The following is a 24,284-nucleotide window of genomic DNA, read 5'->3' as shown; positions in this document are numbered from 1 at the left end:
TCAAGTCTCCAGACTCTCAGGAACATGATGACTGGTTTTGGGGTAGCAATCTCTGAAACGATCAGTTGAGCCACTCTGGGAGATTTTCTGGTGGGTGAGGGCAGACCTCTCACCAGATTCTATGGCATGCTCCAATAGACCCTTGACCAGACTGAGTCACCAAAGCTGGCCACAGACTGGTATTCTGTGAGAAAGAATACTACACTGTGAAGAAGAGGACCTTCCGCTGACACTGGAAACCTCTTTCTACTTGCCAAGATACCAGCAAGAAATAAGCTCAGCTTCTGTGGGGGTTTGAATGAGAATTGACTCCTACAGGCTCCTATATTTTAATGCTTGGTCTGCAGTTTGTGGAACTGTTTGAGAAGAATTAGGAGGTGTGGCCTTGTTGGAGGAGGTGTGTCACGGGGGGGCGGGGTGGATGTTGAGGTTTTAAAAGCCCATGCCAGGCCCAGACTGACTCTCTCTCTCTCTCTCTCTCTCTCTCTCTCTCTCTCTCTCTCTCTCTCTCTCTCTCTCTCTCCCTCCCTCCCTCCCTCCCTCCCTCCCTCCCTCCCTCCCTCCCTCCCTCCCTCCCTCCCTCCCTCTCCCTCTCTCCCTGCTTCTTGAATCAGACATAAACTCTTAGCCTGCCTGTCTATTGACATGCTCCCACCATAAGGATAACAGTCAGACTCTAACCCTCTGCAACCGTCAGCAAGCCCACAATTAAATGCTTTCTTTTATAAGTTGTCTTGGTCATGGTGTCTCTTTGTAGCAATAGAACAGTCACTAAGGCAGCTTCAGTGCTGAAGGATGGTACCTCTGACAAAATTCATTATAAAATAGGACACAGAACCCTACTGGAACACCCCTTCTGTAGAACAAAGATATCCATGAACTGGAAGTGAAGGAAGATACTGTTTATGACAGGAGGAAGCCTTGCAGAGCTTCTGGAAGCAATAAGCTGAAATGTGCTTCCTAAAGGTTTCTGCTCCTTAGGGAGGACTCTGTACCTAGCACCATGCTCACTCCTTACTACATGCCACCCAACTCAAGTCAAACCTCACGCTGATGAGCTGTTATAACCATTCCACAGCTAGGTAAACTGAGGCTCTGAGTGGCAGAGCTGGAACAACACCCCAGGCCCACTACCCCCCGTACAGTGTCCCCTCTTTCACAGCTGGCATGCCTTCCAGCCTGGAGAGATTTATCCTGGTGACATTTACGGGCTCACAGTTTCTGTAGCCTCAGTGACTCTCATGTAGCCTATAAAATCCGAAAACATAGATATTTCTCTGGTGAAATAGAAACTGCCTCATAGACGACAACTAGATATCACAAAACTCTCTTGCTCACGACTCTTTATGTCCTAATGGCGGAGATAAAGGTCTCACTGCTATTCTGAGAATGGTGGAGACTGTCCTTGTCTCAACCTCTACACTTCAGAGAAAGTGAATATCGCAGGTGTCAAGGGAGCACCCTAGGGAGGACTCACAGAGCCCACCCCTTGCTAAAGAGCTTTGCCAAGTGATGGCTAGTGGGAGAGGGCATTTCTTCAAGGATGCTGAACCAGATAGGTTGCCTATGCTCCAATGGATGGCCCTGTAGCATCAAACGAACTCCGTGGTTAGAAACATAAGAAGTGCATAAAGTTTAGAGGATGATGCGATGAAGGACATCTAGGAGTTAAGGGGAGACAGATGGAGTAGATTTAATCAAACCACGTTGTATTCCTGTATGAAAATCTCAATGAATAATTTTTAAATTTTCTTAAAGAAAGAAAGCACTCCAACTAGGCACTGAGCCCATTTTTAGGGATGATACATAAGTGCATATGTCTCAGTAAGATTTTATTCTTCATATTGCCCTTTCCATGGCCCTCAACTAATCATAAGAGCCTCCAGCCAGTGTCAACAACTTCAGTTGGAAATCTGAGTGGGCATCAGGAAGCCTGGAGGCTTTAATGCAGGCCTGACCTTGAAAAGTGGTTTCTCATCAGGAGAATCCAGGGTCCTAACACATGCTCAGAATTCTTTGCAGGAATCATGAGGGTTGGACCCTAGATTTGAGAAAGAGTGTGCTGTAAGCTGACAAGGCCATACAGTGGGAAAATGCCAATTAACACCCACAGGTGGAATCAGGGCTGGTACTCACAATGCCTTCCTGATAATAATGACCAAAGTAATGGATACCTATTATGTAGATGACCTCATCTGATATTGACAGGAGTAAGGTGCCATCCCTGGCCCCATTCGGGGCTGCTCTAGACTCTCGGGTGCAGAATCAATCCAAGGTCCTTTTGCTAATGCAGCATGTTCTGGGCTTTCAGCCTGGCTGCCCGGTCCACAGTCATGGTTTTCATCATATTGTCACATTGTCCCCTGCCTCTACCTGCTTGGCCTGGCAGCATTTCTGGAAACTATCTTCAGGCTGGGTTGCCTATTTGACCCCCTCAATTCCCTCCTAAAGTTTCCTTCACCCATGATCAGCCATCTCTGCATCCTGCTCTCCTGTTACCTGGTATCAAGTGTGTACTATTTCTTGTATCTGCTCTCCTGTTTAACCTGCAGCACCACAAGAAGAGATTGTATCTCCTGTTTTTAAGGGTAAAAGAAGCTATGTAAGATCATAGGGATAATAGGATGGATACTGGGCATTTGGACCCTGGATTTCTGACCCTAGAACTCACCATCCCATTAGCTTTTCCGCTATAACCCCACCAAAGCAAGGTCCTTGAGATCCCAAATGGGGCCTGTGGTATGCTTGCTACTTGCTACTGGGTCTGTTCTGTCAAAATGGCTGGAGAGAAGTAGCCATTTTCAGAGGGACCATTTCCACAGGAACCCACCAATACAGCTCAGGGCCATTTGAATGTGTTGCATGACACTTAATTAGGCAGTAATATTCATTCTGCAAATAGGGAAAGAAAAGCCTCCCACGGGCTTCCTCGGCAATTTTCAATAGTCAGTCAACTGAACTCCCCCAGAACTACACTAATATATGAAACTGCAAATTATCAGCATGCCACACGGTTACCCTTTCTCCTCAGCCTCCGGATTCCCACACGCTTGTCTGCAGTGTGTCTGTCACCCCAGGTCTGGCTTAAAGAGTGACAAGGATACATAGAAGAATAGATCAGACACCAGGCAAGATGTCGGTTTACCCGTGAGCTGTCCCTTCTGTTGGTCCTTTGCCAGTATGGAAGGCAAGTGATACCAGTATCTTAACAATGAGGCTGAGGTTTAAAAGGTCTCTGGACAGGTAACTGGGCAAAAACAACTTCAAGGCAAGGATCTACACGTTCACAAAATGCAAATTGTCCTTCCAGATAAGACCTTCCCATCTTCCTTTGTGTTCTTTCAAGCCAAGTGTGTCTCACTTGTTTTATTTTTCAGAAAAGTGTTAGTATCCAACAAAGGAGCGATGAAGCAGATGCTAGTGTTTTTCTCAAGCAGATATTAATTAACTGGGACGATTTTAAGAACAAAAGGACAGTTGCAAAACCTTCTTTACATTTAAAACTGATACTGAGCCTTCTCAGGGTTTTTGTTGAAGCAGCTAGAAGCTTCGATTTGAAATTGGAATTAAGTTGGGGACTCTTCTGAATGTCTAGGCACTGTAATGGGGAGGCTGGGGTCAATGCTCATCCTTGCCATTGTGAACTGTGGGACCTAAGGCCCGTTTTCCTCCACAGGAGTTTCTGTCTCCCTTTGTAGACCTGAGGTGATGATAATGGGCATCCTGCCACTACCCAGCCTGACACAGAGACTATTATTCTCACGGTGCTGCTAGTCATACTTGGGCAGAAGGTGACAGTGCCAGGCCTGAGCTCCAGGCCCCAGGGCTAGGACTGGTGGTCCACCCATCTATCTACACACCCCTTCTTCCTTTGCTGTCGGATTCCCTAAAGGTGGCCGAGGAGGGATGTTTGCCCACGCTGTAACTTCTGCTGAGAGCTGATCTCATTTTTAAGCTAAGCGTTCTGAGAGGAAGAATTCAGAAGCAAAACCCTCCCACACACTGGACACAGCCGCCGACACCCTTCAAGGAAACATAAGCAAATAGATATAAACACACATGACAGAGATTGTACAGGACATATGCTCTGTAAATATAACCATGTGCTTTGCCTTCTTGAACGCATGCTGCTAACCCTCTGGAGACCAATTTGCGAGTCAGACTTTCCACCCAAATTTCTGGCTGAGCACTGGGGAGTTGGATTAAGTGCTGAGAATGTCTGCTTTGAAGACATTCTGAGCCTCCACACCAGCCCAGGGCTCTGTATTGATCTTTACCATGGATTTTGCCTGAATAAACTAGCTCGGGTTTCAGTGAAAACATTTTAACTGCAAAAAGATAACCTATAAACAAGCGTGAGAGAGCATGTACACACACACACACACACACACACACACACACACACACACACACACGGGAAGGAGAATGGACAAGTATATATTGAAGAATGCTTAGGTGAAAGACTGAGAAACATGAGGTCTTGTTAGACCATAGGACACTGTGCTAAGCAAGCTACAAGGTGTCGATGGATCATGTGACTCATCATCTTCCCTAAAGTTCTGATCCTTTAGAGAGCAGATGTTGATGATCAGTCCCCCAGCCCGGGTCCTGTCACGGAGTCCCTTACAGGTAGTACTTTGCCATCTTCTGTGCACACACACATAATCACTTCCACGTTCCGCTGCGTAGTCTTGTTGTACTTGTCAAAGTCACCTTGTAAGAGAGTGATGTAGATGTCATTCCTGACATCCCCTGAGGACAGAGAGAAGACAAGAGTTAGAGTCTGACACTGGCTAACCACAGAGGTTGAGAAGAGGAGGAGGAAGAAGGACCATCAATAAAATTAAAATCAGGACAGTTTAGAAAGGGCATTTTTTAACCTGACAGGAGGGATGGAGAAGTAGGCAGCAAGAGTAGGAATACTAGAAAAACCAGCAGTAGAAAGCAAGGAGGTGGGGTGGTCCAAATTGGCCATGTTGTCGCCGTTAAAATCGTTTAATTTCCATCCTCTAGTGACACCTTCTGGGAAGTGAAGGAAAGCTCCAAGTAAAAGGATCTTGGCCCACAACCAGAGTGTTGTGTATCCATACGCCTTTTTGTTGCACCAAAGTAAGGTTCAGTGATTTCCCGTGTACCACAGAGCCCAAGGGGGAAGGGCAAGAAGCACAGGGTTTCCAGGAAGGAAGTGTAAAGTAGAAATTGGGAGAAATCAGTAGAGCGGCTCTGAGTAAATCACAGGACCAGCCCCACCCTGGACCACCTTCAACTACAGGAGACAAACAGATGAGTCAGAGAGGGTGATGCACGTTGAAGCCTAAGAATGAGGCTGTCCAGAGGGGCATATTGGAAGAGTATCATCATAGGGTCTCCCTTTTGAAAACCTGCGTGCACAGCTTGAATGTATTAATAGTACTGGTTAGAGCTGCACAGAAAGACTTGAGGGGACTCTGAACCACTGAACACCTCTGCTGTTTGAACATGTTGCTAAAATTCAAGAGAGTGACAACACCCCATCCCCAGACAGAATAGGATTGCTCTGTGTATAGTAAAACAAAGATATCATCCATGCTGAGTTACTGAATGACAAAGCAAGTTGTGTAGCTCCATGAAACGCCTATTAACTACAGCTCATGTCTGTAAAGTATGGCTGGGAGGGAGTATATGTCTATGTATTTCCATGTTTGTGTTTACTTCGAGAATGCTGAGAAGTATATGAAAAAGTTGTTTTGTGTGGTTTCGTTGAGGCAGGATGAAATAAAGTTGACTCTCGAGAAGAGGATAATGAATTACACAAGCTAGTGACTCCCCATCCCTGCTACTGTCCCTGCCCCTGAGGAAGGTCACTGAAGCTCTGTCCCACCTGGCATGATGATCTCTGGGAAGCCCAGCTTCCGGGCCACCACAGTGGTCCTGTCCACCAAGTGTGGATAGTCTTTGCGGATCTGAATGATGTCACCCACCAGCATCTTCATGGTCACCCACAGGCCTGGAAGGGAACACTCGCCATGAGCACTCACATCTTTACAGCACTCTCTCTGTCCTCTCACTACCTCTCTCCCATGCCTCCTGTAGGAGACTACCAAAATAACAGACACACTCACAGATGCAGCAATCCAGCCCCCTGGGGCTGTACAGTTAACACAGTTGGTTACAGCCACGTCAGCCCCTGATAATTACCCCCATCTTAAAGCACATAGGATACCAGCCGTCTGTCTCACAGATTTGGGGAAGAATGAAATCAAATGTGTAACTTAAAGTGCCTGACACACAAGAGCTAGCAGCTCCTTTCTTCGTTAGGCATGAAGAAAACGCCCGCCCCATACTTCAGTGAGTGGTCTGTATTGCTATAGACCACATGCTCTTAGGTCTCCCAGTGTATTGTCTGGATCCAGGACTTGGATCCATTTACTGATGTATCAGAGGCCCCGGGCTGCAGTGAGCTCAGCATACTTGTACTCTGCATGATGATGCCATACCTTGTCCTCCACTGTCTCCCTTGGAAGCTGTGACTTTGCCCAGAAGGCTATGAAGGAAATCGTTCTCAGCTGAGACCCTAGAAAGGAAAAGAGAGCACAAATATTCATGCAGTACTCCCATGGGGTTTCCATCTCGTGTCCCACATTGCCATAGGGAGCTCCCCAGTGGTACTTAGGGGCAAAGTCAGCCTGCCTGTGTCAGCTCAAAGAACACAATGCCCTCTTCTCAAACAGCATAGCTCTGAAACTTGAGGAAAACCAATAAATGCCACAAGTCGCAGGCATTCGAGTGACAGAAAAGATTCCCGAGTCTTTGACATGAATGTCTTCTCTGGAAGGTGACAAGAACTCAGTTGTTCCAGGGACCTAATCACTTGCCTTGACTAGAGTCATTGGCCGGGTTACCTGGAGATTTTTGGGGGTGCTTAATCTTGACATTGCTCTCAACGTGGAGTCATTTTCAAGCAGGGAAAAGATAATTACCTTCTTTGTCGTCCCTGCCTCTCCTGTCACAGATATATGTGTGGCTTCTATGAAGGGGCTCCCAACAGGCTGCTCCTTCACAGCTCTGTGGCCCCTGTTACACTTATAATTAAGGACTTAAGCTTTGGTTGATTATCTGCTTAATTGCCCATCTGAAACATAAGCTCCAGGAAAGCAGGTCACATTGACCTTGTCACCACTTCACCCCCATGCCTGGCACTCTTCCCAGGGCTGCAATAAAGTCCCTGGATCGGTAGCATGTCAGGATGCTCTCTCTCTAGGGAGGCCCTGCCCGCCTACCCCCTTACTAAGGGTCAGGAAGCAGCTCACCCAGGGCTGCAGAGAGCCTGGGCTGGGCAGCTTGGAGAGACCCAGGAATGACTTACGGGTGAAAAGGAATAAAATGCTGCTTTTCTTCATCACTCTCTGCTTTACCCTTGATGATGTCAGTGATGTCCATAACTACAAAGACAAAGGAAGTGAACTAGTGGTTAAGTCAGGCAGAGGTGATAAGAGGGGTGGGTTACAATATAATACAGGAGAGAAGGGAGGAAACATTGGAGGGAGGGACCCAGGGTGTAGCAGAGGGCAAAGGAAATGGTTAGCTCGGTGGCAACAGAGTTGAGCAGTAAGGCTCTTGTTGTATGTGCATACTGAATCTCTTCTGTACCCACAAAACCCATGGGCAAGGACTCTCTGCAGGATCTGAGCATCCAGTGAAATACTCTCTGTTCATGCCCATGCTCATGGCACATGCACAGAATTGTTGAACCCTTGGGCCTTGCCAACTGACTTCATAGCTAATAGACAAGTGTATCTAGGATGGCTGGAAAGCCAGGGGACATGTGACGGCAGAAAGAAGAGTCTCCCAAGGTGACAAACGGATGAGATGCAGGAATTGGAAAGGGTTCATGATTTACAACTTATATTTTATTTTATTATTTTGAAATATTTGTTTTAGTATTTATTCATATGTATGTATCTGTGTGTGAATGTTCATGTGTTTAGGAGTGTATGCAAAGGTCTGAAGGCATCAGTTACCCTGGAGCTGGAGTTATAGGTGATTTTGAGCTGTCAGATGTGGGTGCTGGGAACTGAACTCTGGTCCTCTGGAAGAACAGCAGCAAGCACTCTTAACTGCTGAGCCATCCCTCCAGCCCCCCAAATTTATTTTTTAATAATAAGAAAAAATACCGGTATATCCAATTGCCATGTCATAGGTATTTAAATTGTCTTTTGAGAAAAATATACTTTAGTTGAAATAAAGTGGGTTAATTATAAAAGAAAATATATTAGGTAAATAATAGTGCCTTCCACTAACAGCTAAATAGCACATAAACCACAAAAGTAGGGCAGGGATGATGAAGCTTCAGGCGAGCTCACAGCTAGCGCCAGAGGAAAGGTGGAGCTGGGTGACTCCCGGTAGGCAGCGCACAAGGACCCTGCGGTGCCCTCCCTCACTGAACGTCCGTTCTCATCTGGAATTCAGATGGATGGCATGACTCACTCTGCGTAACTGCATTTCCTATCCTGGATATTTTTTCTTTCAAAATGATTTGCTCCCCATAATTAGATCCAGACCGTATTGTTCTTCCTTTTTCACAAGCGCTAGGGAGCTGAGGCGCCAACTGCTCAGACTGTGCCGCGCTCCTGGGTGCTCTGAGCCAGACCTTTAGGACCACATTATTCGCTGAGCTTATCATAAATCTGGACTCAGTCACCAGTGACTTCAGTTAGCCGCCACAAATGTAGTTATTAAAGGCTGCTCGGCCCAGATTTTGCAGGGGTGGAGGTGTAGAAATAATCTTTTAAATTCAGCCATATAAAACGTGTGCTACAATAAAATTTAACTGCTGGCATCAGTCATCACCTGCCACCCCAAAGGGCCTCCTCAGCCCCTGAGTGCACTTCTTGGTATTAGTATCCTTAAGATCCATCTTCCCAATTCGGACTATTTGGCAAATCAAGTAAATCTTATCCCTGTTGAGGTCTTTGTTTCCAAGATCCTGTAAAGACAGGAAAGAAAACAGTTACAATCATGTGTTTAATAAAAACAAGTAAAATAGGAACAAAGCAGTGGCCATCTCTAAGGAGTGTGTTTACCACTGTAATGTCACCATTAGTCTTAGGAAAGGTAAAAACTGAAGTCACCACACCCTTTGGACAGATAAGGACCCAGTCGAGACCCTGAGTGGCAGGATTCTCAAGATTCCATCCTGCATCATCTCATCTGACCCCTGGCAGTTCTCTCAAGTACCTCTAAGATGATGCTATTTTTGCATCCCCCTTCCCCTTATAAGAACACTTCCTCTGGATCATGACTTTGGTCCTTGGTGACCCTGGGATCAAAATTAGTAACTGAAGCTGCATCACAGAGGCATGCCCTGAGCATCTCAGCATCCTACTGCAGTGTATTTAGATGTCCTATCTTCTTGGGGCTCCCTGCCAGCTAGGCTGAGCTAGGGCAGAAGCAGCAAGATGTGCATGCTATTATGTTGGCTTAGACAATCAACCCTGGGCCTACTCTTGCTGGGGAGCAGCTTACTCTCTGAGCTAATTCTCTTGTGAGCATATATGCACAGGGAACAAGCTACCAGCTCACATCAGAGCCAGGGCCCAGGCAGAGCAGCCAGCCCCAGTCTCTCACTGTGAGTGGTATGAGAAGAAGGGAATGCAGAGGAGAGAGTCTCTGGGTATAAGACAAGGCCCTGACATGGCCCAAATCTCCCTAAAAGGAACCTGGCCGGTTAAATTTCATGTGCTGATTTGGCTAAGCTACGATGTATAACTGGTCAAACACTGGTCTCAATGTTGCTATGAAGGTATGAACCTCCTCAGTTGACTTCAGTGAATGAGATTCCCTTCCATAGCATCCATAGGCCATGAACGTTAAGGCCTTCATAACAAAACCTGAGTTTTCCTACAAAAGGAGGAATTCTGCTCCAAACTGTACTCTAGAAGTTCTGCATTTCCAGCTGTCTTACTTCCCCACAGATTCAAGCACCTATATATTCTAGATTGTTCCTGAAACCCCAGTCACTAAGGAAACCTCCTTTCACCAGCTGGCAGAGTGGACAACGGCTCCTCCATCCCTGGGTTCACCCCGATGGGCAGGAAGAAAGAGAGGCAGAAGTACAAGGGTAACCTGAGAAAGCCTGCTGCACCTGCACCCAGCCTGGCCCCGAAGGACCTGCAGGGCTCCTCCAACCATTCCTCTCTAGAACCTCCTGGGTACTCGTCTTTGGAAGCCATGCTGATTATTTTTTTTAAATGTCTCATCCCCCAACAACTTCAACAGCTCCCTGTTTCCTGCCCCATTAGTGCTCATCTTTCCAAGTTGACATGAAAGGGCTAGACACAATACAGCCAGCTGTCCTCTCCAGCTGATTCCTCACTATTCTCTCTATTTTTATCCACAAAGATTGCTTTATTGCTCTGGAGATATACAATTCTCTCTGTCTCTCTTTCTCTCTCTCTCTCTCTCTCTCTCTCTCTCTCTCTCTCTCTCTCTCTCTCTCTCTCTCTCTGGATCTTTCCTTTTAAACACACCTTCACCCCAAATGCCTGCCTCTTATTTCTCTGTATGATCAAGTTCTCTCCATCCTTAACATCTCTGTCCTCAGTCATTTATAATACACTCCATTCTTAATTACTTCTCCCCTATGTCAAGATTTTCTTTTTATGTTTTTGAAATATTTAGACTTGTGTCTCTGTGAGACACTTAGGAGCCTCTGGGGCCTTGACACCCGAAAGGTTTCTGCCAACACTCAAATCCTGCTCTGAAGTCCTGACCTCAGTACCTCAGAGCATGACTACATTTAGAAATCAGCCTTTGAAGAGATAAAATGGTTAAAACAGGGTCATTAGAGTGGGTTAATCCACTGTGATAACTGTATTAACAAGCAGAGGAGACTAGGAGACACACACACACACACACACACACACACACACACACACACACGCATCCATGCACACACAGCCAGGAAAAAGGAAGAAGGGTGCTGTCTACAAACCAAAGACTGCCCTCAGACAAACCAGCTCTGCCAACACATTGTTGCCAGATGCCTAGTCTCCAGAACTCGGAGAATAATAGATAAATGTCTGTTAAGTAGCCAATCTATGATGCTTTGTTACAGCAGCGCTGTCAGACTAATGCACTAGATACACTTGTCACGTTCTGAGACATCATCCCCTCTCCCCATACTCCAAGAAAAGATGTCACTTGTCCTCAAGGGAAATACAGTTCTTTAAGAGCTGCTTGGGAGGATCCCTGGTTCTAGAGAATCTGAATAGTCTATACACCACAGTGAAACTGCCTGAACACACACTTCACAGCTCAGGTGGAATTCTTGGGGTGGTGTGTAAATAGCAATCCTTACTGAGAGTGTAAGCTCCAGTCTAAGCCTGCCCCATCCCAGTCCCTGCCCCATCTGGTCTCACAAAGTTTTAACATTTGGGGAAAAGCCGAACAATAGAACTTAAAATAAGCATCGCTCCCTATAACAACAGGTGCATCAGCATGCCTTTCCCTCCTCAGTCCTCTCTCCCGAAGCTTCAGACTGAGTTAAAGTGTAGGAGGCCTCATGATACACCCCATTTTCCTACTGCAGGCCAAGGAGGGGAAATTCTCAGGAAGCAGATGGAGGAGACATCAGCCATCAGCCAGCCAGAACCATATGCCAGCTTCTCAGGCCCAAGGAGCCTCAACCCTGACCCCAAATAGGAGACCAGAGAGAGCAAGCACCCAGAGAGTAGAGAAAGAAGGCCAATTAGTGCCACAGCTGCCAGGTCATAGCTCATGTCCGTCTTAAGTAAACATCACTATGACACCCAGTTCAAAGTGGCTTGCAGTCATACAACATCATGTCACTCTGTTTTAATTGCCTTTGGATTTGGATTGCTTTCTGACATTGCTGCTGTGTATTTGCTCATTTATTTATTTATTTTATATTAGTAAATTTTATTTTGTGTTAATTCATTAGTTAATTTTAAAAATCTACTTTCCAAAAAAAAAAAAAAAAACTACTTTCCTGCAGTCTGAAGCAGAGGAAAGAGGACTGGGAAGGGAAAGGCATGCTGATGACCTGGTAATTGCAGCAGATGATGCTTATTCTAAGTTCTATTGTTCAACTTCCCCCCCAAATGTTGGAATTTTGTAAGACCAAAGTATAAGGGTTTTTTAATAAAACTAATAAAAAATGAATTAATTTGATGTCAATTATTATTAATAATTTATGATTATTTCAGGACCCCCACCAGTGGACCTGAGAGCAGAGGTTTCATCAGCATGCTGGCTGCTGTACCCTAGCAGCAGGCCCTGAGCTTACATTTGGCTCTTGAATCCATACAAAACACAAGAGTACCATGGCCTTTCAGATTTCAAATGAAGCTGTCAATCATCTCAAGCGAGGGAAGCATCAGTCTGTCCAACCAATCAACTGAAGGTCTCAAGTTCACTTGTTCTGAGGAGCAGAGGTGTGGCACCACAGAATTCTGTGACGCCACACTCCCATTCTCACTAATCCTGTGTGCCACAAACTTGCCCATGCTCTTTCCTTCAAGCTCATATCACGGATTGGTCCTCTGCACAGCAAAGCACTGATTGATTCCCTGTCCTCCCCATCTCATGAAACATATGTCTCCTGGTTTAATCACGGAGCCCTGTGGGACTCTCCTATTTATCAAGCAAATAAATAGGCTCCTCCTTCTAACTAGTACAGATATACAAGATTGAAGCACATTTGTATACGCCAAGAAAACTCTGTCTAAGCAATTAGGACCTATGATCCCACTCCATGCCTCTGGCCTATTTTTTCAGGAAATAACAAACAAAATAAATCAACTATACCCCAATCTAATCACAATGTAACACAAGACACTGCACTTAATGGGCTGTAACAGGAAAATTATTGTAGAGCAAGGTAGCTTAATCTAGCGTGTCGGTCACTTCTGGATCCAACTCATCGGTTTGGTCAATGCCAAAACCCATCCCAGCTCCTCCTCCGTAATTTCCCTGTCTAATGCAGGCAACTGAGCAGAAAGGCATGTAGCATTCTCCCCAAAGGAGCTTGCAGACAGTGCTTGTATCCTTAGTGAAGAATGGACAGGAGAGAGAGGTCTCTGCTTGAAATTATAACCCTTGTCTCATTCTGTTCACTACTCAGAGCTCAAGGGTCAAGTTCACTCTCAGAAATAACCCATCCAGGCTGAAGAGATGGCTCAGAGGTTAAGAGCACTGGCTCCTCTTCCAGAGGTCCTGAGTTCAATTCCCAGTAACCACAGGGTGGCTCACAACCATCTATAATGAGATCTGATGCCCTCTTCTGACATAAAGGTGTACATGCAGATAGAAATAACCCATCCAAATAACAATTGATTTTATCCTTCTACATATAAGTCATGTTTATTAAGTATTAGTGTTTAGAAGGATGATCCTAAGGACTTGCCAGGTCCTTAGCTACCTGTGACTTAATGATATTCAGAATGTCCAACTGACTAAAGCAGCCAATGTTCTCGAAAGATCCTATTTTTTTTTTCCTGATGTATTTTAGAAGTGTTCTCAGAAAGGCCTGAACCAAAAAAAGAAAATTAGATTTACTTGTGAATTAACTAGAAAATCAAAAATAGCAGCTTCTGCGCCCCGGTCACCTAGCCATTGCTGATCAGGGCGCCACGCTTGCTTACACGGCACTGTGTTGTCAGTGTGTAAGGGAGTGAGAACGATAGGAAGGGGAAAGAGCAAAGGAGAAGACCTATCTTCCCAGTGACATCTTCAGGACACACGATGATTCCATGAGCAATGAATCCCTATATAAAGCCAGAACACAGCTCTGCATGGAGCCTCTGCTCCGTCCTGATCAATGCCCAACCAGCCGCTTTCCCAAGGCCAGATCATTGGGTGTGTAGAGCACAGTGAACAGAGAATACACACTCACCGTGAAGACCACCTTCAGGTTATTGAGCATCTCAATCTCCTTTGGGAATCCTTTGCTGCCCCATCGCACCAGGTAGTTCTCACTGTGGGAGGAAGAGTAGCAGCCTGTTACAGGTGGGGCATCCATTCAAAGATACACATGAGCATCAGTTACGTTTTCAGCACCGTAGTCTAGTGGCTACTGGAGACAGGGCAGGGTTTGAGGAAGATCTTTTCCTCTGAAGGATAAGTTATGTTGGGAGACAGACATTAAGCGTGGGAAGAATTATGAACATATGCGTATCCATGCACACCTTTCCTCCCCAACTACTAAGAACTTTCTGGCACAGCTGCCTAGTATTTTTGCCGAGCAGCTGCATACTCTGTAGAGGTTATTGACAAAGTCAGAGATGAGAAAGGAAAGGATTTTAGCAGACTCAACAGAACACCAAGAGCACTTCTCCCTTTCCAGTCTGCTCTCTCTCTGAGACTGAGCCTGGATTTGGATTTTTGAAGTTATCCTTTGAATGTACAAGTGTTTCTACATTCTGATAGAATGTCTTACTGTGATGGACCATAGAGTTGTTACCTTTGATACATTTAAATAAACTATTCTAATGTTATTTGCCAACCACATAATAATGATATGCAAGTGTGCTGTAAAATTCAAGATGTTATAAGAATGCACATTGAAAAGTCTTGCCCTAGTCTGGGTGGTTAGAGACATCTTTGCTAAGGAAAACACATGTAATCACATTGAGCATGGACTAGAAAAGGTTTCAGGTGAGGTAAAGTTGTATGCAAAAGTCATAGAAGGAGTCTAAGAAAGAGCTTTATGAGTTAAATGGTATGGGAAAAATATAAAGAGAACCAGAGTAAATGGACCTTGTAGATCATTTGGGATTTTGACTCTATCTTAAAACTAATGGAGGGGGCTGGAGAGATGGATCAGGGTTTATGAGTATTGCTGTTCTTGAAAAGGACCCAGGTTTGGTTCTCAGCACCCACAATGCAGAAGCTCACATTGGCATGTAACTCCAGTTCCAGGGTATCTGATACCCTCATCTGGACTCTGCAGGCATCTTCACGAACATAGTATGCATACAAATAGGCACACACATGCCAGGCAGTGGTGGCACATGTCTTTAATCCCAGCATTTGGGAAGCAGAAGCAGGTGGATCTCAGTGAGTTCGAGGCCAGCCTGGTCTACAGAGTGAGTTCCAAGACAGCCAGGACCATTACATAAAGAAACCTTGTCTTAAAAAAATAAAACAAAACAACAACAACAACAAACCCCAAAGAAACAAATAGGCACACACATACATGTAAAATATAACAAACTTTGAAGAAAACTCTAAAGTGATGGAAATTCAGTGAAGAATTATATGAGAAAATGGTGACAACCCATCACTCAGAGATCCCACAAGACTCAGGCATCATCATTTGCCATCAACCACATACACCCTGTGTGGTAAGGACTACCTGGTCCACCAGGCCAGAAAGACTGAGGAGGGGTCAGTACTAATGTTACTTAGAAGCATAGTACACTTTGCTGAGTTGAGTCATTAGATGTTCTATGCCATCCAGAAGCATACAGTTGGTGCCAAATAAACGCCCACTAATTTGAATTAAGAAAATTAAAATAACAATATAAATTCAATCCAGTAGGCAGCATGAAAGAATTCAGTCAGGTGAAAGAAAACTGCCTTACTTAGATTCTCTCTCTCTCTCTCTCTCTCTCTCTCTCTCTCTCTCTCTCTCTCACACACACACACACACACACACACACACACACACCTTCCTTCAACTCAGAATGGTATTTGTTTGTTTGGAGTTTTATTGTTAGGTTATTGTTTTTGTTTTTGCTTATTTTGAAAACAGTGGGTATTGAAGCCATGGGCTTGTGCATGCCAGGTAAGTACTCAGCTACAGAGCTATACCCTCGGTCCTGTTGTTGTTAATTAGGTCTTGCTAAGTTTCCCAGAGTGGCCTTGAACTCACAATCCCTTTGCCTCAGTCTCCAGGATAGCTGAGACGACACGCCTACTCCAGCCAGCCAGACTTACTCACAATGTTAACCAGAGTAGCTGGAACAAAACTAGAGAAGGACATGGAACCTAGAGCACATGGGGTCCAGCCTTCAGTCAACCAATAGTCAAAACACAATCAAATTAAGTATACAATTTCATTTTTTTTTTGTAAGAGCTAAAATTTTCAATGGGATTGATAGCAAACTATCCAAGGAGGCTCTGTCAAAAAAATGTAAATGATTCCCCTTGGTTATTTATGGATTGCTCTTATTGAAGTGCCTGGGTTCAGTCCAGTACCTTTCATCACATGTAGCCATCCCCTTTCTGACCAGCCTGCTACGTCTAAACAGCAGGCCCCAGCAATTTCCTTCGGAGAGAAATGTAATCATAAATAAGAAAAGCAATTTAGAGGGCTGAACTGCTCCCATCCATTCTTGCTCAAGAAGAGCTGATGATAGAATCTTAAGGGTTGAGCCACTGACACAGGTGAGGAGGAAGGATTGTCCCATCCTCTTAAACTCTAGGGAACAGAAGCTCAGGACTGGCCTCATGCCTGGGCCACTGAGTTTTTGTCCTACAAAATTGTATTTTCAATTTCCAACCAGATCTCTTGGGGGATCCTGGGAACCTGGCCACAAGTGGTCCTGACATGGGAAGATCAGTACCAGACAAGTTGTCTCCAGAACACATCTGAGCCCCCACAGAGGATGCCTTAACTTCTGGTTGGGACAGCAGGTTAAGAGTGGGTAGAGTGGGTAGGAATGGAGATTTCACTTTGAGAAAAAGAGCATCTAGGCCACGTCAGACTAGCACTAGGGTGTTCCAGGCCTCTCTTCTGGGCTTTGTTTTCACCTGTTCTGCATTTTCATGATCTTGGCGCTTTTGCGCCCCCCCCCCCCTTTCTGCTCTTCCTAAGGGCTGCCCTGTGTCCCAGGCACTCTCAAAGGCATCACTCAGACACATCCCATAGAGCATATCATCCAGGGTGATACATCAGGGAGCAAAGCGGCCCTCTCTATGATCTATGGCCTCCCTCCACAAAGCTGGCTGAGGCCATCCATCATTGAGTGGGCCAGGGGGGCCAGGCACCCTCACCAAAGCAGACGCAAGTTGTCACATATCTAAGGGACACAGGGGTCCTAACAGTGCTGTCAAGACCCTTTTTCACCGGTGCCTCCAGCACAATTTTTAGGAGATAGCAAGGAGCCCGTGACACACGACTCAAGAGCCCTAAAGGAGCAGGAACTAGTTTATTTCTAGTATCTAGTGGATGTGATCACGTATCTAGTTCTAGCATCACATCTACTAAAACTGAGCCAGGTGAATGATAGAGACTTAGATGTATGATAAAGTCTAGCTTTCCACAGGAGTGGAGCTGAAACTCTGGTGGTAACCATAAAATATATGGTACAACTCATACCTGGGAGGCGAAATTAAATGGAATATAACTTGTCTTTGAAGTAAGGTGGGCATGGGTATAAGCTTCAGCTCTGTCATTTATAAACATGTGTGACTTTGGGCATGTTTTCTGACCTCTTCAAGGTTCACCTTCTCACCCAGATTTCACTCTGGATCAAATGAGATTGAATACAGACCTTGGCCAGTGCAGTCATCCTAGCTGAACAGCCCTGCCATGTTTCACCATCTCCGTGGTTAACAGTTGAGAACCACTGTTAACTAAAGCACCACTATTCACTAGGCACTGCCTGTGACTTCATCTAACCACCTCAACACTGAACTAGGAAAATGTCATTTTTCCCATAAACATGGAAAGAGCATAATCCAGCTCCATGTTAATATATCAGACAGGGACTATTGCTCCAAAACTCCCACTGCGTAGAAACAGACAAGGATCACCTCACAGCAAGGATTGGCTGAGCCACAAGCCCAGGGAAGGGGGATGGAGCCAGGGGTGACAATCTTCTTCAAGATTCCCAAGGGATTTCCCCTCCTTGAGCTGAGGCACCCAGAAATTCCTTCACTTCCTCCATTCCCAAGAGCAGTCAATGGCCCATTGGTATGCTGTGCCCATATTCACCTGTGCTTTTTCTCATTAAAGCCTGAAAGCAACGGCCCAGAGAGGTCAATGCTCACAGTTTGCAAGCAGCAGGCTCCGGGGTAAGACTGTTTAGCAGCCTCACTGGGGTTGAGGAAAATCAGACAGAAGAACAGGGATATGAGCCTTTATGGAGGGTTGAGATTTTTCACCATTCATTTCTCAGCTCACATTTTAAAGACAGGTACTTTTATTCTGCCCATTGCTATTTATCTGAATCTTGTAATTTTTTGTAACCAAAAACACATTATCATAACCATAAACCCACTGAGAAAAGAAATCTAGGGGCAAATAGCACTTCCACCCAACTCCCACACCCTCCAAAGGAGTTCTCCCACACCTTCTTTGATGCTCAGTTTCTTTTCTGGCAGGAATTACTCCACAAAGAATGGTGGGAAGAAAAGATCCTCTGTGCACTGCCAAGACCAACTTCCCATAGGAGAGAAGCCAGGACACACTGAACACACTGACCTTATGACCCTTTGCTTGTTGGGGTCATAGAGGGACATGAAGAGCTCAGCATCCTCCCCAATTCTGCACACGAAGTTTCTCACAAAGACGTAGAGGCTGTGGGTGGGAGATGAGGAGATTCGAGAATACATCCCATAATCGGGCTGGTCTTTTGACTGAAGCATAGAAAGAAGAAGAAGAAAGGAAGATAAACAAGTTATCCCAGTACTACTTAAAACAACAGAACGCTGTGCAGAGTATGAGGAGCCCCTCCACTTAAGCCTGAATAGTTGAACATCCAGCCAGTTCAACCACCATAAGTGTCTGCAGTCTGAGGGTTGTCACTTTGATCCTGCTTTCATCTTCCTATCTTGGGAGACGTCACCACTGACCCATAATTTCCCATGAAGTTAGTGACATAAAAAGCACAAGCCATAAAGAAAACATATGATGTTTGTAAGTGCTTGTGTTTTGGCTAATTTCATGTCAACTTGACACAAGCTAAATTCACTTGAAAAGGAAGACTCTCAGCTGAGAAAATCCCTCCATAGCATTAGCCCACAGGCAAGTGTGTGTGTCAAGAATGTTCTTGATTGCTAACTGAGAGAAGAGGGCATAGCCCACTGTGGGCAGTGGCATGTCTGGGCAGGTAGTCCTGAGTTGAATAAGAAAGCAGGCTGAGCAAGCTATGAGGAGCAGGATAGTAAGCAGTGTTCCTCCACGGCCTCTGCTCCTGTTCCTCCCTTGAGTGCCAGCCCTGACTCCCTTTAGTGATGGCGTGTGTCCTCTGAGTTGCAAGATGAAGTAAACCCTTTCCTCAAGTTGCTTTTGGTCAGCAACAGAAACACTAAGACAATGCTCTTAGCAGTATTATGCCAGTTGCACATGGGCAACTACCCGAACACCCTACAATCAGACAGTGATGTAGACCGTCAGCATGACCAGTGATAAACACACCAACATTAGGTCAGCAATAGCCTGGCTCAGCACTGAAAAGAACCAAAATGTTTACTAGTATGCATACTAAAATGAATTCCCAAAGCAATGTGCTAAGTCAGAAATGTCCAAGAGAAATAACGCTGGATATTCTACTCGGAAGCTCTAGAAGAGTCAGAACTAGCAAAAGAGTACAAATTAGGGGTTGCTGGACTTAGGGATGAGGAAGGTGCGTGAAGAAGTTTGTCAGGAAGGTGGTAGCACTGTCTGTATGCTAACTGTTGAGTGGAATATCCACCACCATGTATCACTAACATCCACCTAAGTGACGCTCAGAGAGAGTGGATTTTACTACATGACAGCAATGCCACCAAAATGCAGTTGCTTTCCAAAAACTCACCGCGATTAACCAGAGCCAAAGTCTATACATCTTAATGAACTATACAGTTAGAACCACCATTCCGAGACCACAGAGCTCCACATTAGATTCTTCGTTTTCACTATCAAATCTATTTTTTATGCACTTATCCATGAATAACTGATTTTGGTGCATGATGTTTTTATTTACAGGTTTCTTAAAAACAAAGTTTTAAATTAAGATAAAAATACACGACAGCTAAAGTGACCATTTTTAAATGTAAACCAGACTTAATCTTCCTTGAAGTCTTTTCCTGGCTTGCCATCCTACTTAGACTGACATCTGAGCTCTTTCCCACAATCCCCCAGGCTGCTCTGGAGCCAGACTCTGCTGCCTACCTCTGCAATTCAGTTCACTCCGCATAGCTGACCGTGCCTGCCCACACTGGACTTCAGAATTCCACCTTCCCTCAGTGCCTTTGCATTTGTTGTTTCCCCTGCCTGGAGCACCTGCTGCTTCCCCTGCCTGGAGCACCTGCTATTTCCCCTGCCTGGAGCACCTATTTCCTCTGCCTGGAGCACCTGCTATTTCCTCTGCCTGGAGCACCTGCTGCTTCCCCTGCCCGGAGCACCTGCTATTTCCCCTGCCTGGAGCACCTGCTGCTTCCCCTGCCTGGAGCACCTGCTGCTTCCCCTGCCTGGAGCACCTATTTCCTCTGCCTGGCCACCAGATCTCCTCAGTACTGGTGGCTTCCACATTATTCTTTCACTCCTCCAAGAGACCTTTCCTGCCCAAACCTTTAAGAGCAACCCCTGACTCACAGTGTCTACTTTATTGTATTTTCTTGTTAGCTGCAATTAATTTTTAACTAATTAATTTACATTTTTTGCTATCTTTCTTCTCTTCTTTACTCTAGAACCTAAAAGCTCCAAGACTGAGAAACATGCCTGGCATTTAACTACTTGTGAGATGCATGCCTGATGACTTACAGATCTAAGTACACAAACTTAATAAAGCCTGCATTATTGCTGATCATCTCAGGTTGTAGGACAGATGGCCCTCTGAATGACACAGTGCAGTCCACTGGCCTATTATATTTTAAGTTTAGGATGTGCTAAAGGCCAGCTTTGCTTGGCCAAAGCCTCCAGAACGAAGCTCACCATTTCTTCTTTGATGCGCTCTGTGATCTTTTCAGTAGCCTCCTCATGAGCATGGAACAAGCTGATGATGCTGGTGTTATCAGGGTCCAGTATGTTTCCATCTTCATCTCTGACAATCAGATCGAGCTCAAGGATTCTGTAAGGCAAGAACCGGAGGTGACACTCACTGTAGAGGCCTTTAGGGTGTCTTCTGCAGCAAAGGGTTGATTAAAAGCTAAAACCTCTAGGAAAAGGGAAATGGCTAAGTAAACTGATCAGTAATGGAAAACTAGGGAGTGGAGTTTAAAAATGTATCGTTTGGGGGCTGGTGAGATAGCTCAGTCAGGAAAATGCTCTTTCCAAGCAAGGGGACCTGAGTTAGATTCTCTGAAGCCACAGAACAAAAGCAGGTATGGTGGTAGATGCTTGTAATCCCAGCGCTGGAGAAACAAGCAGATCCCTAGAGCTCACTGGCTGGCCAGCCTAGTAAACTTCGTGAGTTCTCGGCCAGTGAAAGACCCTGTATAACACAAATAAATGAGAATCGGTGGATGGATCCTGAAGAAGGACACTTCAGGTTGTCCTCTCGCCTCTGTCTGCATCTGCACACACATGTGCATCTGCGTACATGAAAACATGCACACACAAAGATAGTATGTAGTTTTGGCATGTCTAGTAAAATATCTCCATGAACAAAATAAAACGTGGAAAAATAGTGTATTTTATGTGAAATAAATCAAGCCACAGAAAACAGAATAATGACAAACCTAGTCAGATGTGTGTCCTAGTTGTGTGTATAAGAATAGCTATGGGGCTGGAGAGATGGCTCAGAGGTTAAGAGCACTCACTGGCTGCTCTTCCAGAGGTTCTGAGTTCAATTCCCAGCAACCACATGGTGGCTCACAACCGTCTGTAATGAGATCTGGTGCCCTCTTCTGGCCTGCAGGCATACATGCAGACAGAACACTGTATACATAATAAATAAATAAATCTTAAAAAAAAAAAAAAAAGAATAGCTATGAACAAAGATCAGATGCAAAAGGACCAAACCACAGATATGGGTTACCCAGGAAAAAAGCAGAGGGCCTGGGGCTGGGAGACCTGGAGAAGTCAAAGGAAGCATTTGCAGTATCTCAGATTGTTTAATGTTTTACTACACACACACACACACACACACACACACACACACACACACACACACACACACAGAGGTATTCCTATATCATTTAACAAATAAGTGAAAATGGTTGTTGGGGTCAAACAATCTGAGATACAGTGATTGCTACCCACTGCCTGCTCTTCAGCTGCTTGGCTTCAGGCCACAGGCTTTCACTTCTTTGACATTGATCTGTGTCAACAGCACCCGTCACTCTGCCTGTCATCGGAGATACCAACAGCACTGACAGGAAAGTCACGAGCATCAACTATCTTCAGCTGTGGCACACTCACCACCCCCCACAACCCTGAAAAGCAGGTTCTGTTAGTAGTCCCATTTTCCAGATTTAAAAGAGACTAAGAAGAGGGAGCGGGTTAGTTTTCTCGAAATCACAGTGTTGATACAAGCTAACCCAGCTCCCTGCCTGCTGTCTGACCCTCTGCTGTAAACTTCTCTGCTCCTAGGAGCAGTGTATGGATTGGCTGGGAGGAGGAGCCGGCTGGCAGGTTGTAACTTGAAGCTCCTCTTGCACTTGACACTGGTTAGAGAGTGTCAATCATCCATGCTCAGAAGAAAGGTCAGAAGAGCTGGAGGTTCAGAGAAGGCCAACAGTCATCTTGCTAGGTCCCATCACAACATACCAGACTTCAGAAGGACATCAAGGGCAAACGAAGGAGATTACGTCTTCACTCTTATTTAAGCACCAGAATTGGAGGCACACCTTGCATCTCATCCAAATACAAACAGGAGAGAGCCAAGGATCACCCATTTGGACATTCATTAGGAAATTAACTCCCAGCTAGATATGACTCATAACATTGCATGGCCATGCTGCCCAGACAGCGATGCCAAGGGGGATAAATGCACTCAGCTAATGCTGAGCAGAGGCTCGTGTGACTCAGAAAACATGGAGCAGAGCCGATACATAATTCAGCCTCCCGATCTCTCTAGCTCTTCCCCTCAAAATTGATCAAAGTGGATTTGGTTCTGAAGAGAATGAATAAAACATCCTCGCAGGTCCAGCTGTCTTGGGACTTTGAGAAGTCATTTGAGGTTTTCCCGTTGCTTGGATATGGAAGAGCTTGTTCACTGTCATTCTCTCTTAGAACCTGGGAGCAGCGGAGGCTGTCTTTCAAGTGGACACCTCTGTACTGAATCAGCATTTATTCATTTGGGGGAACAGGATGTTTTGATGTGGTCTCCTCAGGAGGGAGCCCCATTGCTCTCTTCTGTTCAAGAAAGTAATACTACAAATCTGAGGAGGGGTACGACAGGAAACCCTCCCCCACCCCACAAATATTTTTAAAAGAAAGAGCATAAAGGAAACCTATACTAGATTTTGCCAAGCTCACTATTACACACTGAACAAATCCAGGCTGCTCTACGAGGCCCTCAAGGCTCCTTCCTAGCACTTGTCTGCATTCGCCACCCATTTCCCTGACCGTTGCTCTGAGTTTCTCGTGACCACTTGTGTTAACCAGACCTTCTGGTTGTTGTGACCAAATGCTTTAGGGACACAGATTTTGCCTTGGCTCACCAATTCAGGTGTCAGCCCATCATGCTGGGGACATGATGATGGAGCAGTACAGATCACATTATGGTGGCCTTGAAGGAGAGAAAAGGGGATCCAGGCTGGGAGCAGGGTAAGATGTAGCTCCCAAGAACATATCCCATAGACACCTACTTCCTCTCATCACCTCCCAATAATGCTGCCATACTATGAATCTGTCAAGGAATTAAAACAGTCTGAGTCCTCAGGATCCCTGGCAACACCTTCACAGACACACTTGAACTAACGTTTTATTAATCCTCAGCATTTAGTAATCCAATCAAGTGACAGTCGAGATTAACCACTGCAACCCTTCACCTAGTGTCCTAGTTAGTTTTAATTGTCAGCTTGACCAGTCACCAATTGAGGAACTTCCTAGAGCAGGTTGGCCTATGTCAGTGGCTCTCAACCTGCAGGTTATGACCCCCACAGGGGTTGCATATCAGATATTTGTTATGATTCATAACAGTAGAAAAATTACAATTATAAAGTAGCAGTGAAATAATTTTATGGTTGAGGGTCACCACAACATAAGGAACTATGTTAAAGGATCTCAGCATTAGGGAGGTTGAGGACCATTGGCCTATGCATATGTCTGTGGGGAACTATCTTGATTACTAATTGATGCAGGAGGCTGCAGCCCACTGTGGGTAGCACCATCCCCAGACAGGTGGTTCTGTGCTATCTAAGCATGAGCCTATGAGTGAGTGAGACAGAAAGCAGAATTCCTCTACGAA

The 24,284-nt window shown here is 45.3% G+C and overlaps 1 protein-coding gene across 1 annotated transcript in view; it reads right to left on the bottom strand.

Moving 5' to 3' along the window:
* LOC131916435 (dedicator of cytokinesis protein 2) overlaps nucleotides 1-24,284 on the bottom strand; it is a 203,981-nt gene that overhangs the window by 119,585 nt on the left and 60,112 nt on the right. Inside the window, exons 7-14 of the mRNA XM_059269778.1 lie at nucleotides 20,864-20,999; nucleotides 18,431-18,585; nucleotides 13,895-13,976; nucleotides 8,830-8,965; nucleotides 7,346-7,421; nucleotides 6,477-6,553; nucleotides 5,861-5,986; nucleotides 4,628-4,752 (exon numbers count right to left, since the gene is read on the bottom strand). Of these exons, the coding sequence (XP_059125761.1) occupies nucleotides 4,628-4,752; nucleotides 5,861-5,986; nucleotides 6,477-6,553; nucleotides 7,346-7,421; nucleotides 8,830-8,965; nucleotides 13,895-13,976; nucleotides 18,431-18,585; nucleotides 20,864-20,999 (913 nt within the window). The remainder of the gene's footprint in view (nucleotides 1-4,627; nucleotides 4,753-5,860; nucleotides 5,987-6,476; nucleotides 6,554-7,345; nucleotides 7,422-8,829; nucleotides 8,966-13,894; nucleotides 13,977-18,430; nucleotides 18,586-20,863; nucleotides 21,000-24,284) is intronic.

This window comes from Peromyscus eremicus, chromosome 8a, assembly GCF_949786415.1.
Source record: "Peromyscus eremicus chromosome 8a, PerEre_H2_v1, whole genome shotgun sequence".
Taxonomy (NCBI): Eukaryota; Metazoa; Chordata; class Mammalia; order Rodentia; family Cricetidae; genus Peromyscus; species Peromyscus eremicus.
This window is presented reverse-complemented; position numbering and strand designations above follow the sequence as displayed.